A 13,350-nucleotide genomic window follows, 5' to 3' on the forward strand; every position below is an offset into this window, starting at 1 on the left:
AGTTGTGGTTATTTGTAGACTCATAATAAATACAGTCCCTAGTAAGTGTGAATGTAAACCCTTTAAAAGACATGAAAACGGTGACTGCTTTTAGAATAGATAATAATGGCAAACATAAGATGGAGGAAAGGAAGGAAAGGATGCTAACACCTGTACCAAGCCCTCAGCTAATTAAGGACTTTACTCAAATTCCCTCACGTAATTCTGAGACTCATCCTAAGCAGGGAAGACCATACATATGTCTATGAAAGCCACAGAGAGACAATTATCCCCATGCTGCAGGTGAGGAAATGGGCTGGGAGAAGGTGAGCAGTCTGTGCAACAGCCCAGCAGGAGGTAGAGCTGCCCTTCCAATTCTAAGGCACCTGCTAGGCCAGGGGTGTCTCATTTGACACTGGAGCCCTAGGATAATCCGTAAAGATTAAACAAACAAACAAACAAAAACAAAAACCAAAAAAACTAATCTGAAAAAGACCAAAAGCCCATTGAATAACTTACCTTAATTTGATCGATACTGTCACCAGATAACTCCTGAATATGCTTGAGACTGTATGTGAGGCCAGAGGGACTGAAAAATGTGATGCTGGCTGGAACCCCCTGTGGGAAGAGAAAACAAGATCAGTCCTTGCCATGAGACTGAGGAGAGACAACATTCCTCCAGCTTCGTCGGCATCGAGCCCTCAAGCCAGAGGCCGCCCAGGCGGTTTTAGCACAGGCGTGGTTCCTGGTTGATGCTGGCATCCTCTGCTCCAGTGAGCAGGATTCTGGTAGGGAACTGTTGGAAAGAGCAGGCTGCCATCAGAAAGGTGGTGCTGCTCCTTGGTCGCTCTGCTGGCCCCCAGGTCTGTGTCTGCCTGGCCAGAGGACATGGGCATCATGGAGCTCATATGCCCAGCAGCCTAGACAATGCCTCTAGCTCCTGTGGTCATATGGCAGTGATCACACAAGGCAGTAGTGTGAGGCAGTGCTGGCTCCGTCAATGCTCCCTCCCTCGGGAAGTAGAGCAGGCAGATGAGCCTGCCTGGCCTTTCTGCGTTTGGTTTGTTCTATCAGGCCCTCCCAATCCCGGGCAAGACATTCAGAAGCCGGCCCTGGGAGAGGAAAGGGAGGTGTTTTACTGCATATAAATGCTGAAGACATCAAGGAACTCAAGCACGAGCTATCCATTCTCCTGCCTGAGTCCTCCAACAGTCCCCGTGGACTCCCAAATTCAATCCAGACTCCTTGGTGGCCACTGTCAGCTCTTCCCACTATGGGCCCAGCCTCCCTTTTCAGCCTCTGCCCCTCCAGCTCCACCAGCGCTCCCATATGATGAAAAACAATGATAACATCAAGGCCACTATTTACCTCAGGCTTGCACGTATCTTCGATGCTGTACAAAAAGCTTTTTGTAAATTATCTCCTTTAACCCGTATAAAAACTTACCACTTCCTCAAAGTCACCACATTAACCTCTCCAATCAGGGAGGTTTCATAGACCACCTACCACAAGCACCTCTTATTGAAATCACTGATTTCAAACCAGCTTGCAATAGACATTTCATGAAACAATCACAAAATTGTTTCCATTCCTAATTCTAGAATCCCAGACCACTATGTGACAGGAAAAGGCATGCAGGTGACAGCTGGAGACAGTGAAAGCACATGTAGAACCAGTATTTGTGAGCTTATGCCCCTCACCCTGTGCTTCCCCACCTGGGCACCCACCCTGCCAGAGCTCTCCCCCGAAACGCCACGTACCTGCTGGGAATAGTAGCTGTTCAGGTTCCCTTGGATTCCTGGGTGTGGAATTGTCTGATACACAGTTACGCTTTCCATGGCAATCCCTGGGCACAATCAAAAGCAGGAAACACTTTACCACACTGGGCACACAATGGGGCCTCCGCCACCTCACAGCATAGCACCACCCTCCTGGAACCAGCTGCCTGGAAGCCGAGAGGCCAGACTCAGCAGAGAGGCCTTGAACAGCCCTCTGCAGCCTGCTGAATGCTGTGGAGTGGTCCTGTGGAGTGGTCTGTGGAGTGGTCCTGTGGAGTGGTCTGTGGAGTGGTCCTGTGGAGTGGTCCTGTGGAAGAGGGGGCTGAGACGGCAGAAAAAGAACAAAGGCCCAGAAACCAAAGCCTTCATTTGTATCCAGGATGCCTTTTGTTCCCAGGCTTATGTAGGTTTGTCCACACAAGGCCGTCCCTAGTCACTCCATGGATCCCAGGCAGACAGGTTGCATGACACCACCAAGTCGGGGAAGGGCAGCTCTTGGGAGAGGCCTGGAGTCCAGATCCCCGGCTGTACTCCAGCTGTGCCTCTGCATGGTCACGCGCCCCCTCTCTGGGCCTCAGTGTGTCCACTTGGACATGAACTGATTAAGTGGTGGACTTTCCCACATTCCTCCCTGTGCCATTCAGTGACTCTGAACATTCCCAGGGGTTTTCAGGGCTGGTTATGAGGCACCAGGCACTGAAGGGACTTGTGCAATTTCAATCAGATATTGACTTATGAGAGGCAGCCAGATGGTAGGTGAAAGGTAGTGAAAACTCGGGCTTCTGAAAACAAAATGTAAAACTCTCTCAGAAGAAATTATGATAATTTCAGCATAAAACAGCAACCTATCGCCATTTCATATCCCCGAAAACTAAAGAAATAAACTGAAGTATCAAAACTCTGATTTATATATTATTTCTTTAAGGGTAACTGAGACCAAGCTTTCTCTTGTTTTATATTGGTATTTTCCTGTTCCCGAAAAGCTAATGATTTTGCTGATCTTATTACCTGGTAGCTTTAGAAGACAGATGATATGGGTAGAAGGGATACGATCTGGCCAGGTACGGTGGCTCAGGCCTGTAATCCCAGCACTTTGGGAGGCCGAGGCGGGCGGATCACGAAGTCAGGAGATCGAGACCATCCTGGCTAACATGGTGAAACCCTGTCTCTACTAAAAATACAAAAAATTAGCCAGGCGCGGTGGCGGGCGCCTGTAGTCCCAGCTACTTGGGAGGCTGAGGCAGGAGAATGGCGTGAACCCAGGAGGCGGAGCTTGCAGTGAGCCGAGATCGCACCACTGCACTCCAGCCTGGGCAACAGGGCAAGACTCCGTCTCAGAAGTAAAAAAAAAAAAAAAGGGATACGATCTAGCTCTAGCTCTATTTTAATACGGGCGGAAAGTTACAAGGTCTAAGGTCATCCTGGGTTACACTGCTCATGTGGACCGTTAGAGCTTCAAAACCCTGGGAGAGACAGTAACAGTCATAGTTCCATGAAGAGCTTGCCTTTCGAGAACAAGGCGTCAGGCTACATGATCTCTGAACACCTCTGTGAGGCGGGTACTATGGTTATGCACAGATAACCATATTTCACAGCAAGGATAATGATGCACAGAGAAATTACATCACTTACCTTCATTCACATAGCTAATAAACAGCAAGAGGGAGAATTCAAATCTGTTTTTATCTCATCCTAAAGCTGATACTCCAAACCACTGATATACCTTGCTCCCAGACCAACTACGTGACGGCAAAAGGTGCGCAGGTGACAGCCAAGACGTCTGAGTCAAGGATGGTGGCATGCTTCAGAGGCAAGAACTGGTTTCTAGATGCTGACAGTCTTGGGAGCCACAGCAGGTGGAGCTGGAGGGGCAGGTGGGGCTTGTGTGGCTTGGCTGGAGGGTGCTGTGGACTACATTTGTAGACTTTCTTCTACATGTGGAACCAATTCTGTGGTTTGTGACCTCAGTTATCTGCCCAGGGGCCACCTCCACACCTCGATCTCCTGTCCTCTTGGTGAAGGACTGGAGACACACTGTGTGCTCCTAGCTTGAGCCAAACAAGCTGAGAAGAGCGGATCCAAAGAAAGGAAAGTGCAGACTGCATGTCCACACTTCCCATGAGGATGGTCCCTGTGTCTCTTGGCCTGGCTTATCCAACCCAGCCCGGCTCCCTTGTGTGCTCTCTGCAGGGCCACCCACCACTTCTATCACTGCAAAGGCTACTGGTGGATCCCAAAGTGGTGAGAGATGCGGTCAGAGCATTCTACTCACCTTTGTCCTTGAGCGCTTTCGGCAGGATTTCTCTTTTGAGGTTTCCACAGGGAAATAGAAGAGGCAGTGCTGAGGACTCCCCTGTGAATACATAACCAGGCTTTGTGAAAACTCAGGGCCAGTGCCTGTGCACAGGGGAATGGGGAGGGGCAGCTTTGGGGAGGGGAAGCAGCCCCGGGCTCCAGGCCTGGCTGTGCTTCTAGGACTCAGTTTCAGCATCTGTAACAGGAAGAGCACCTGCTACCTTGCTGAACTTGAAGGGCTATTTGTTATATGGAGCTCATAAGAGGTAATGTGTGCTGAGGTGCTCAGAAAATGAACATCCACACAAACAAGTTAGCCACATTTTTTTAACTCCCTCTGATCCTGAAGTGACTCCCTAGCCTGCACTCACTATTTAGAAAGCAGGCTTTGCACCTTAACTAAGTCAGGAAAGTAAAGATCAGGCCCGGTGCTGGCTGGCACTGGGGCAAACATTTTCTACCTTTAAAGAGGCTCTGGATGAGCCAGGGCTCATGCTCAGGAGGCAGCAGGTAACCGGCAGCCAGAAGTGGCTCTGCAGTCACCTCCAACAAAGACAAGCTGACTGCCCACTCGGCTTCTAGCCACACCAACAGCCACTAGGCCAAGTGCCAAAAGGCGAATGCACAGGCCTCAGAGAGAGAAGCCTGCTAAGAACGGCCTGCCTCTCCTTTCACCACTACCTCTGCTCCCAGCATCTCCACTCTGGGAAGACTTAGGGCATTTGCAGCCCTTAACTCTTTGCAGAATAGTGAGGACAACATAGGATTTGAACGCCAATTTGCAACAATACTGTTCAAAAAAACTGATGAGTTGTCAAATGCCAGAATCTTCCCCAAATGTGAAAACAATGCATTTTAGTAGAACGAGCCATTTCTCCCCACATCCGTCCGTAAGATATAAGAAATTCTAATGGGCGTTGTTCATACACATTGCATATTTTCTCACATCCTATGATCTCTCTGATCACATCTTCTCTGGTGACTGCGATGAGAGGAAGGAGCAAAACAACCTCTTTCCATCCAGTACCATCTCCAGCAAGCAGCAGCCAAGTAACAGGAATAACTGCAGGCCACTTAATTTCAAGTTATAAAGGCTACATAGTGGTGAATGTTTTCTTTATTTAGACTACTCTGTAAATATCAGTACCAACTTGGGAGATTGTTAAATATAGTTAATGGATGCCTGCTGATTTCTCTCTTCCCGTGTGAGGAAATGTTTTCATGCTCTGTACAGTCATCCCTAGAGACATATTTTCAAAGCCATGTTCAGGTGCAATTTTCTTCCCTGTGTCTGTGTGTCTACGTGTGTGTTGGAGAGTGCTGGGTGGAAGATGTTAGGGGCCAAAGCTCTTCCTGGGGATCCAGTAAGAAAACTACAGTCTAGTTTTTCAGCAAGCCCAGCCCTACAGGCGTGCAAGGGACCTTGGAAAGATACAGGAATCTCCCCTTGGCAGCACCTCTTGTGAGGGTCCAGTGGAGTCCTGGGCTGCTCATTCTTATCTCTGACTCACAAGGCTGGGCTGAAGGGGTACGGGGCTCCCTGAGGGCGGCTGCTTGTCTCTATCTCTCCACCACCTGTGCCTTGCAGGGAGCTTGGCTCTGCAGGCACACAGGGCCCACAAATGTCCAACCGGCTCAGCTGACTTCACTGAAAAGGCACCACCCTGTCAGCAGAAAGGAGAAAAACTTGAAAATGTCCTGGCTGAGTCCTCCTTTACTGGTGAGGGGAGATCTGCTACAACTACATTTCCTGAAAACTAACCCACTTCAAAGAGCCAAAGACACAGGAGTCATGCCCTTTTGGAATGTGCTTAATGCCTGTGGATTTATCTTCAGCCCCAACAGGCCAATGGGATGGTTAAGGCTGACACAAAAATAGTGAATCGTGGAGCTCAGAGGCTCTGCTCTCTGTTCATTTAACAGGAAGGAGGCCTGGAATTCTGGGCCGTCAGGGCTGATGATGAGTAACAACCCTGAAAATCCTAACAGAGTATCATTATCATGCAGCTCAGGAGGGGGCTTGATAAAGTCACTGCAGGTAATTAAGAAAATGATTATACAAGCAGGAGGCAGACAAATGCCTAGGTAGATAGGGAAGGGTCCCTGGTAAGACCTCACTTTCAAGCCTAAAATAGCCTGAAGGCTGAAAGACCAGATTGCTGGTCCCGGGTGAAACCAGTGACCCAGGGGCAGAACATCTGCCCGTTTGTCTGCCCTTTCCCAGTTGATTATTTCTGAATAATGCTTTTTAACCAATCAAATGTTGCCTTTTCCAATACTACCTATGGCTTGCCTGGGCATCCTTGTGTGCGCACTGGGGGAACGGGGCAGCACCACCAGGAATTCGCACCTTACGGAGGGCAGGAGCCTGGCCTCATCGGCTCATGTGTGGCACCCCTGGTATTCAATAATGAGGAAGAAACCTGCTTGGAGAATCCCTCTCTTTGTTGAGAGGCTTTCTTTCTTTCTTTTTTTTTTTTTTTTGAGATGAAGTCTCACTCTTTCACCCAGGCTGGAGTGCAGTGGCGTAATCTCGGCTCACTGCAACCTCTGCCTCCTGGGCTCATGCAATTCTCCTGCCTCAGCCTCCTGCGTAGCTGGGATTACAGACGTGGCCACCAAGCCCAGGAAATTTTTGTATTTTTAGTAGAGATGGGGTTTTGCCATGTTGGCCAGAACTCCTGACCTGGTCTCAAACTCCTGACCTCAGGTGATCCACCTGCCTCGGCCTCCCAAAGGGCTGGGATTACAGGCGTGAGCCACTGCGCCCGGCCGAGAGCTTTCCTTTCACTTAATAAATTCTGCCCTTCTCACCCTTCAATGTGTTCACATGCCTAATTTTTCCTGATCATGAGACAAGAACTGAGATTTAGCTGAATTAAGGAGCAAAAAGTCCTGCATCAATGAGACCGACTTTTTAAAATGTCATCTTACTGAAGGACATGCACACATCTGTGAAACAGTAACAACTTCCAGGTTTACAATGACTTCCCCCTCTCGGGCACTGCCATGGGAATCAGTTCAAGCAGACAGTGGGCGCCTGAGTGCAGACAGTAAGGATGAGGAGGCTGATCGGAGGAATGGAAGGAATGCCCGGCAGGTCTGCCAGGCTGCAGAAACTTTCCCAGTCCAGGAGGACATTTCAAATAAACTGTAGTGCAATCTTTCTGCCCACACGGTTTCTCTCTTTTCTAAAGTTATACTGTATTCTACCTTTTACCATGTAGCGTGTAATTACTTTCCCATTAGAGGAGATATCTGGAAAAGAAGGAGAATCTATCAGAACAATAAGTTATCAGATTAAATGGATTAATAGCTTTAAGCACTTACAATAGTGCCTGCCACAAAGTAGTAAGTGTTAACTAAAATAAACAGGCATAGCTATGAATCGGCCTGTTTACTACGAGCATTGGAGGTAGATTTTTAGCTTTTAAAATCAGGCTTCAAAGTTTACTGAGAAAGAAAAATCTTTAATGCCTTGGTAAAGCCAAGGTGAAGGTCCTTATTAGCAGTCAACATGGATTTTTATTTGGATATTCTAATTGCAAATGGAAGATTTATTAGGACCCATAGATATCCTGGTAATAAATTAGAGGAAATAGCAGAAGCTTTGCAAAGAATGCAGACCAGTATTCTCCCAGATAAGGTCAGAATATGTTAATGTCTACCCAACCAAGCCTTGAGTCAGTTAATTGAAACACCAATGTGATCACTCAAAAGTGACATTGATCTCTTCTGCCTTGTGTTTGCAAAGCAGGAACACCAGCCTGATGGTTCTGGGTCTTCTAATGAACAATGACTCAGAGGTTCACTTCTGTCTCCTTCCAGAACGAACTGTGGGTACAGCTCAATCTCTTCACTGAAAACAGGCAGGAGCCACCTATTCTATCAAAGAGCTAATTGTTAGCCCACCCACAGAAATAATTATTATTCTTTTTAGATCTTAATCTCACAAGCAATGTCAAGATCTTACCATTTACATTTATTTCTACATTTTTAAAAGAAGGGCTTTGATACCATTTAATGCTGTGACGGTGACTCTCTAGAAACAACATTAGAAACGAAAAGCCTGGAGTCAGACAGGACCCATCTGCATCCTGTACCAGCAGCCCCTGGAGTGAACCCTTCACACCGATGTGTGGCTCCATGACCTGAGAAGCGATCCCATGGTACTGGGGCCACGTGGCAAGGGGCCCAACCAGTGCTCTCTGATGTGGGAAGCTGGAACAACTGTCTATGGCTTTCCTGCAGCTATTTCAACACCTGGCTGCATAAGAGAGTCACTGCTTGTCTAGGCTGCTGTTAAAGAGAATGACCGCCAGCAATCCACAGTCTGGAACATTCCACAGAAAGCAACACGTTGGCCATCAGGCCTTTTCCTTTCAGCTGCTTGGCCTCAGGTGCTCTTTGAATTGGCCTCCAGAGGACTTCTCCATGCTGGTGCATGGAGAGGCCTCTCCCGGGAACATCATGTGGCACAAGTGGCCAGAGAAGCACAGGGCCAACCGTCTTTACTAGCAGCAAATGGTGAACACTTTCTACCATGGATTACAGTCTCCTGAACTGTATGTTTTTAGCTTGAAAATGTCTCACAGTGCTGGCTCATGAAATGTTCTAGAGAAAGCCTAGCAGTATCTCTTTATGTACAGCCCAGGTAGGGAGGGTAGGTCTGAGATGGCATGAACTCCCAGCGGTGCAGACTGAGGCATCTGTGTGAGTCCCTGTGTGCTCCTAGAGATGAGCGGAGGCAGGGGGTCCTAGCATCCCCTTTCCCTTGGGGCTCAGGCTGGCCTCACCCTCAGGGGCTTTCCTCACCGCCTTGCCACCAAGGATGTGGCTAAACCACAGATATTACTCCAATGATTCATCAGCACAAGGGCAATCAAACCCACAAACTAGTGGGATGAGCTCCTAGAACCCACTTTCTTCACTTCAGAAGATTCCTTTGACTTCTTCACTGATGGAAGAGAATTGAGCGTATTTTGGACTAAGTACCTTTTAGAAGCACACAGAGCGAAGGAAACAGGAAGAGCTTTGGAGTCAGCCAGTCCTAGGTTTGAGCCCCAGCCTAGCACTATTAGCTCTGTTCCTCTGGACAAGTTTTCCCTCTCTGAGCTCAGTTTCTTCATGAGCAAAAGCAGGTCTAGTAATCATTCCCATGTCACAGCTCAGTACAATACGTCAGACAATTAGAGGCATGCACAAAATGCCAATGTATGTCGGACTCGTAACGGGCCCTCGGACTCCCTTATAGTATTTCTGTTATGCCCCCAGAGCCTCCAGGACCCCTGCGGAAGCTGCCTGCCAGCAAGCCCTGTAGCAAGCACACTGAGCTGTGGGAAGACGGCTCCCTTCAAGGCAAGACCTGCCACAGAGCCCCAGGCCCTGCTCTTAGATTGCGAAGCCTCTGTAGGTTTTAAAAAATGCCCTTTTGGCTGGGCGCAGTGGCTCACGCCTGTCATCCCAGCACTTTGGGAGGCCAAGGCGGGCAGATCACAAGGTCAGGAGATCGAGACCATCCTGGCTGACACGGTGAAACCCCGTCTCTACTAAAGATATAAAAAAATTAGCCGGGCGTAGTGGCAGGCGCCTGTAGTCCCAGCTACTCGGGAGGCTGAGGCAGGAGAATGGCATGAACCAGGGAGGCGGAGCTTGCGGTGAGCCAAGATCGTGCCACTGCACTCCAGCCTGGGTGACACAGCGAAACTCCGTCTCAAAAAAAAAAAAAAAATGCTCTTTTTACTTAAGGGATAAATTTCAGAGACATTCCTAAAATGTCCCAGGAACAAGAGAACTGGGTCCTAATCCAGTGACTGCCTTTTGGGCCCATTCCTGGCTGCAGCTTGGGATGCCCTCCCACTAAGAGGGAGCAGGCAGTGCTGTGTTCCTGTCTTGGCCCAGGGAGGACCAATCCAGCCTAAGTCTGACCCGCAGAGGCTAACGTAAGGCCCGGTGCCTCCAGGCTCTGGTCGACTCTCAGAGGCTACTCAGGGCTCCCCAGCTTGCCACCCACTGCCCCTGCCATGCCGTACTCTCCAGGAAACCCCTCTCCTTCCACGTCTCTGCTCGGTGGCTCCCTCTGAGTGGGAAGGCTTGGCCATGGCGACTGCCTAAGGGAGGGCCTACCCTTCTCAGTGGAGAGGAGGCCATGCCTTTTGCACAGACTTTCCTGAAGACCTCTGCCTTCTTTTGGAAACCCTGCCATGATAGTTTGATACAAGAGGAAATATTTTGTTTTCCTCCGTTCCCGACACAGAGCTTCTAAAACCCTAGGACTTCCTAATAAGAGGTGAGAGGAGCATCTTTTGTTATTCATAATAAACCTCTTTTAACCATACTGGAGTTTATGCTAACGAGGTGACTGGTGGTGGCCCCTAGAAAACTTCAGGATGGGGGCTGAAGGCCAGAGGGAACCATGTGATCAAAGGGTTAGAGATGGAGTTAGTCACCAGGGGTCAATGATTTAAACAATGGTACCTACATAATGGAATCTCCACCCTCAACTACGAGTTTGGAGAGCTTCTGGGTTGGTGAACACATCTACGTGCCAGGAGGGTGGCGCATCCCAACTCCATGGGGGCAGAAGCTCCTGGGTGCTCAGGACCCTTCCAGACCTCTTCATCTGGCTGTTTATCTGTGTCCTTACTATCTCCTTTATAAAAATCAGTACACATAAGTGTTTCCCTGAGTTCTGTGAGCCATTCTAGCAAATTACTGAACCTGAGTAGGGAGTCGTGGGAACTCCTGACTTGTAGCCAACTTGGACAGAGGTCCCTCAGCATCCAATACTTGTATCTAAAGTGGGAGACAGTTTGCTAAGACTGAGCCCTGAAACTGTGGGGTCTGGGTTAATTCTGGGCAATGTCAAAATTAAGTTGTAGGACACCCAGCTCGTATCTGTAGCACTGGTCATTGGTATGAGAAAAAACCCCACCTATTTGGTATCCTGAGTGTTTTATAGGTAGAAACAGATACCTTAATAGCAGGCCCACCATACAAAAACTGTTCATACCTCGTCTGGTCACTTAATCTATCCTGCCTTATAATGGTTACTGATGTCTATGTTCCCCACCCTATCCCCACCTCCAGCCCCAGCTAGGCTGGGAGCTCCCAGAAGACAGGAATGGCGTCAAACTCCTCTTCAGTCCCTATGCCCTGCAAAGGGCCTGGCACACAGGTGCTCCTGGGTAAACATCTGCCGAACCATATTGAACTGACTTGTTCTCCTGTGATGTGGGAAGAAATATGGGGGGTGGGGCAAGGGAAGTGTCAGTCAATGCGTCAATGCCTGAAAGCCCTGTCTGAGCCGATGAATGCACATCCAGTGAACTAAGGAGGGCACAGGCTCAGGATTGCCAAGTGGCTGAAACACTGGGACTAGAGCTTATTCATCTGAGTGGCCAGAAAAGGCCTGTAGCTCCTCTAAACTGGAGGCTCCTTAAGCCTCTGCCCACCAGAGTCAAGCACACTTAAGTCTTCACCCCTGCAGGAGCCCCAGTCACTCTAAATCAGAGTGGATGGAGGTGCTCGGTCAGCATCTCCTTGAGGGCAGGTCGGCATGGAACAGGTGCCAGTCAGGCCTCTGAATGTGATGGGCCATGGGATGAGCAGTGGCCTTGCTGTGCTGAGTATGAATTCCAGCTTGCCACTTCATAGCTTGTGACCTTGGACAAGATCTGTGCCTTGGTCCCCCAAAAGTCGCTATAGCAGCACAGTCAGAAAGAAATTTGGTCGAGGACGGGAATGTTCTGTGTGGTCCAATTTGGCGCCATTGGCCACAGTGACAACTAAGCTTGTGAAATGTACCCAGTGTGACTGAAGAACTAAATTTTCAACTGTATTTAATTTCAATTAATTTACATTTACATTTAAATAGCCATTTGTGGCTAGTGGCTCCCATACGGGACAGTACAGCTTGCAGTGGAGATGATTCTGACTCCATGGGGTGATGGTGAAGATTAAATGACATCATACAGGCCACGTGTCTACGTACCTGAGACACGCTGGGCACTCAATAAATGCTACTCTTCAATGTTAACATGGAGCATATAGTGACTCAGGAAAGGTGCAATGAAGTTATTTTTAAAAGAAATTGGAAAAGAGAAAAAAGAAGAATTGGAGAACTTGGGAAGCATCCACTGAGCCCGGCAGCATCTCTGCTGTTCCCTGACTGCTCACTCCGCCCCCACCCCAGACGACTCTGTCAGGGGCCTAATTGAGCTCCAGGGATCCTCAGACCACAGTGTAGAAAAAGATGCAGGACTTTCTCTAGAACAAGCTCCCAGTTACACATAGAAAAATATAAGCTAGAGAACCTTCAGGCAACAGCAATGACTTATGCATAAGACTTATAAGTAATGCCTTATAAGACATTAGTGTACAGGTTTGCACGTCAAGAAAGGCCAACATTACCTTTAGGATTTTTTTTTTAATAACACAAATACTTTGTTTTGCCGGAAACAGCACCATCTATCACTGTTTCAGAAGCCATAAAAAGACCTATTTAAGGTGTACTCTCTCCCTGCACCACTCATCCTGATCTCACCACCCCAGGGCCAACCTTAGAGCAAACTCTCGGCTGTCAGCAGTTCATCTGACCCTGGCCTCGCAGCTCAGCAGACACTCAAGGAGTTTTAGAAAGGTGTCAGAAAACTCCAGCCTGGGGTCAAAGCCAAGCGCACTGTGTGTGTATTTCCTCTGGCTGCTCTCATGCTTCTAGCGCGGAGATTAGTAGTTCTGACAGACCATTTGCCTGCAAAGCCTAAAATATCCTTAACCAATGAAGTCTGCCAGCTCATGATCTCTAGGAAAGCTGGGATTTCCTCCTCTTCAGCCATCTAAGACGAGATGATTCTACTTCGTCCTCTCATGGGGGTGTGTGATCTTACACCTACAGCAGGGAGGAGTCAAATGACAAGGGGGTAAGAGCTTGTGGTTGTACTGGACATGCAGGGAAGAGAGGGGAAGAGAGATGCACCTTAGAGGTGGGGCTGTGCTACAAGCAGATGTTCAGCCTTCCCATCTCTCTTGCTCCGAGAATTTTTGCCTGTCTATCTTCTGAAGCCTAAAACTCCATAATTACTTTAAGACTAAGTCCCCATTTAAATGCAAACACCCCTAGAACAAGTGCCATTTGAAGTCCAAGTCCAAAGGCAGCCCAATGATGAGTCAGCTCTTTACCTTGGAGCAAGCTGGGGGAGGGAATTCAGAGATGGAAGTAGCTCCTGAGAAGGGAAAGGACAGTCCTCTGGAAGGGGAGAGTACCCACTCACACCTCCTGCCTCTGCTGTCTTTGGAA

General features: G+C 48.6%; 1 protein-coding gene across 5 annotated transcripts in view; it reads right to left on the reverse strand.

Annotated features, from left to right (window-relative positions):
* Window positions 1-13,350, reverse strand: part of UROS (uroporphyrinogen III synthase) — a 29,112-nt gene that overhangs the window by 5,656 nt on the left and 10,106 nt on the right. For 2 of the 5 annotated variants that reach the window (XM_025395630.1, XM_025395631.1), the window contains exons 6-8: window positions 4,030-4,110; window positions 1,740-1,825; window positions 499-597 (exon numbers count right to left, since the gene is read on the reverse strand). In XM_025395630.1, the coding sequence (XP_025251415.1) occupies window positions 499-597; window positions 1,740-1,825; window positions 4,030-4,110 (266 nt within the window). Of the gene's footprint in view, window positions 1-498; window positions 598-1,739; window positions 1,826-4,029; window positions 4,111-8,984; window positions 9,010-13,350 lie in introns of those variants that run through there. The other 3 variants (XM_025395632.1, XM_025395633.1, XM_025395634.1) reach the window with 2 other exon arrangements.

The sequence above is a fragment of the Theropithecus gelada genome, chromosome 9 (assembly GCF_003255815.1).
Source record: "Theropithecus gelada isolate Dixy chromosome 9, Tgel_1.0, whole genome shotgun sequence".
NCBI classification, from domain to species: Eukaryota; Metazoa; Chordata; class Mammalia; order Primates; family Cercopithecidae; genus Theropithecus; species Theropithecus gelada.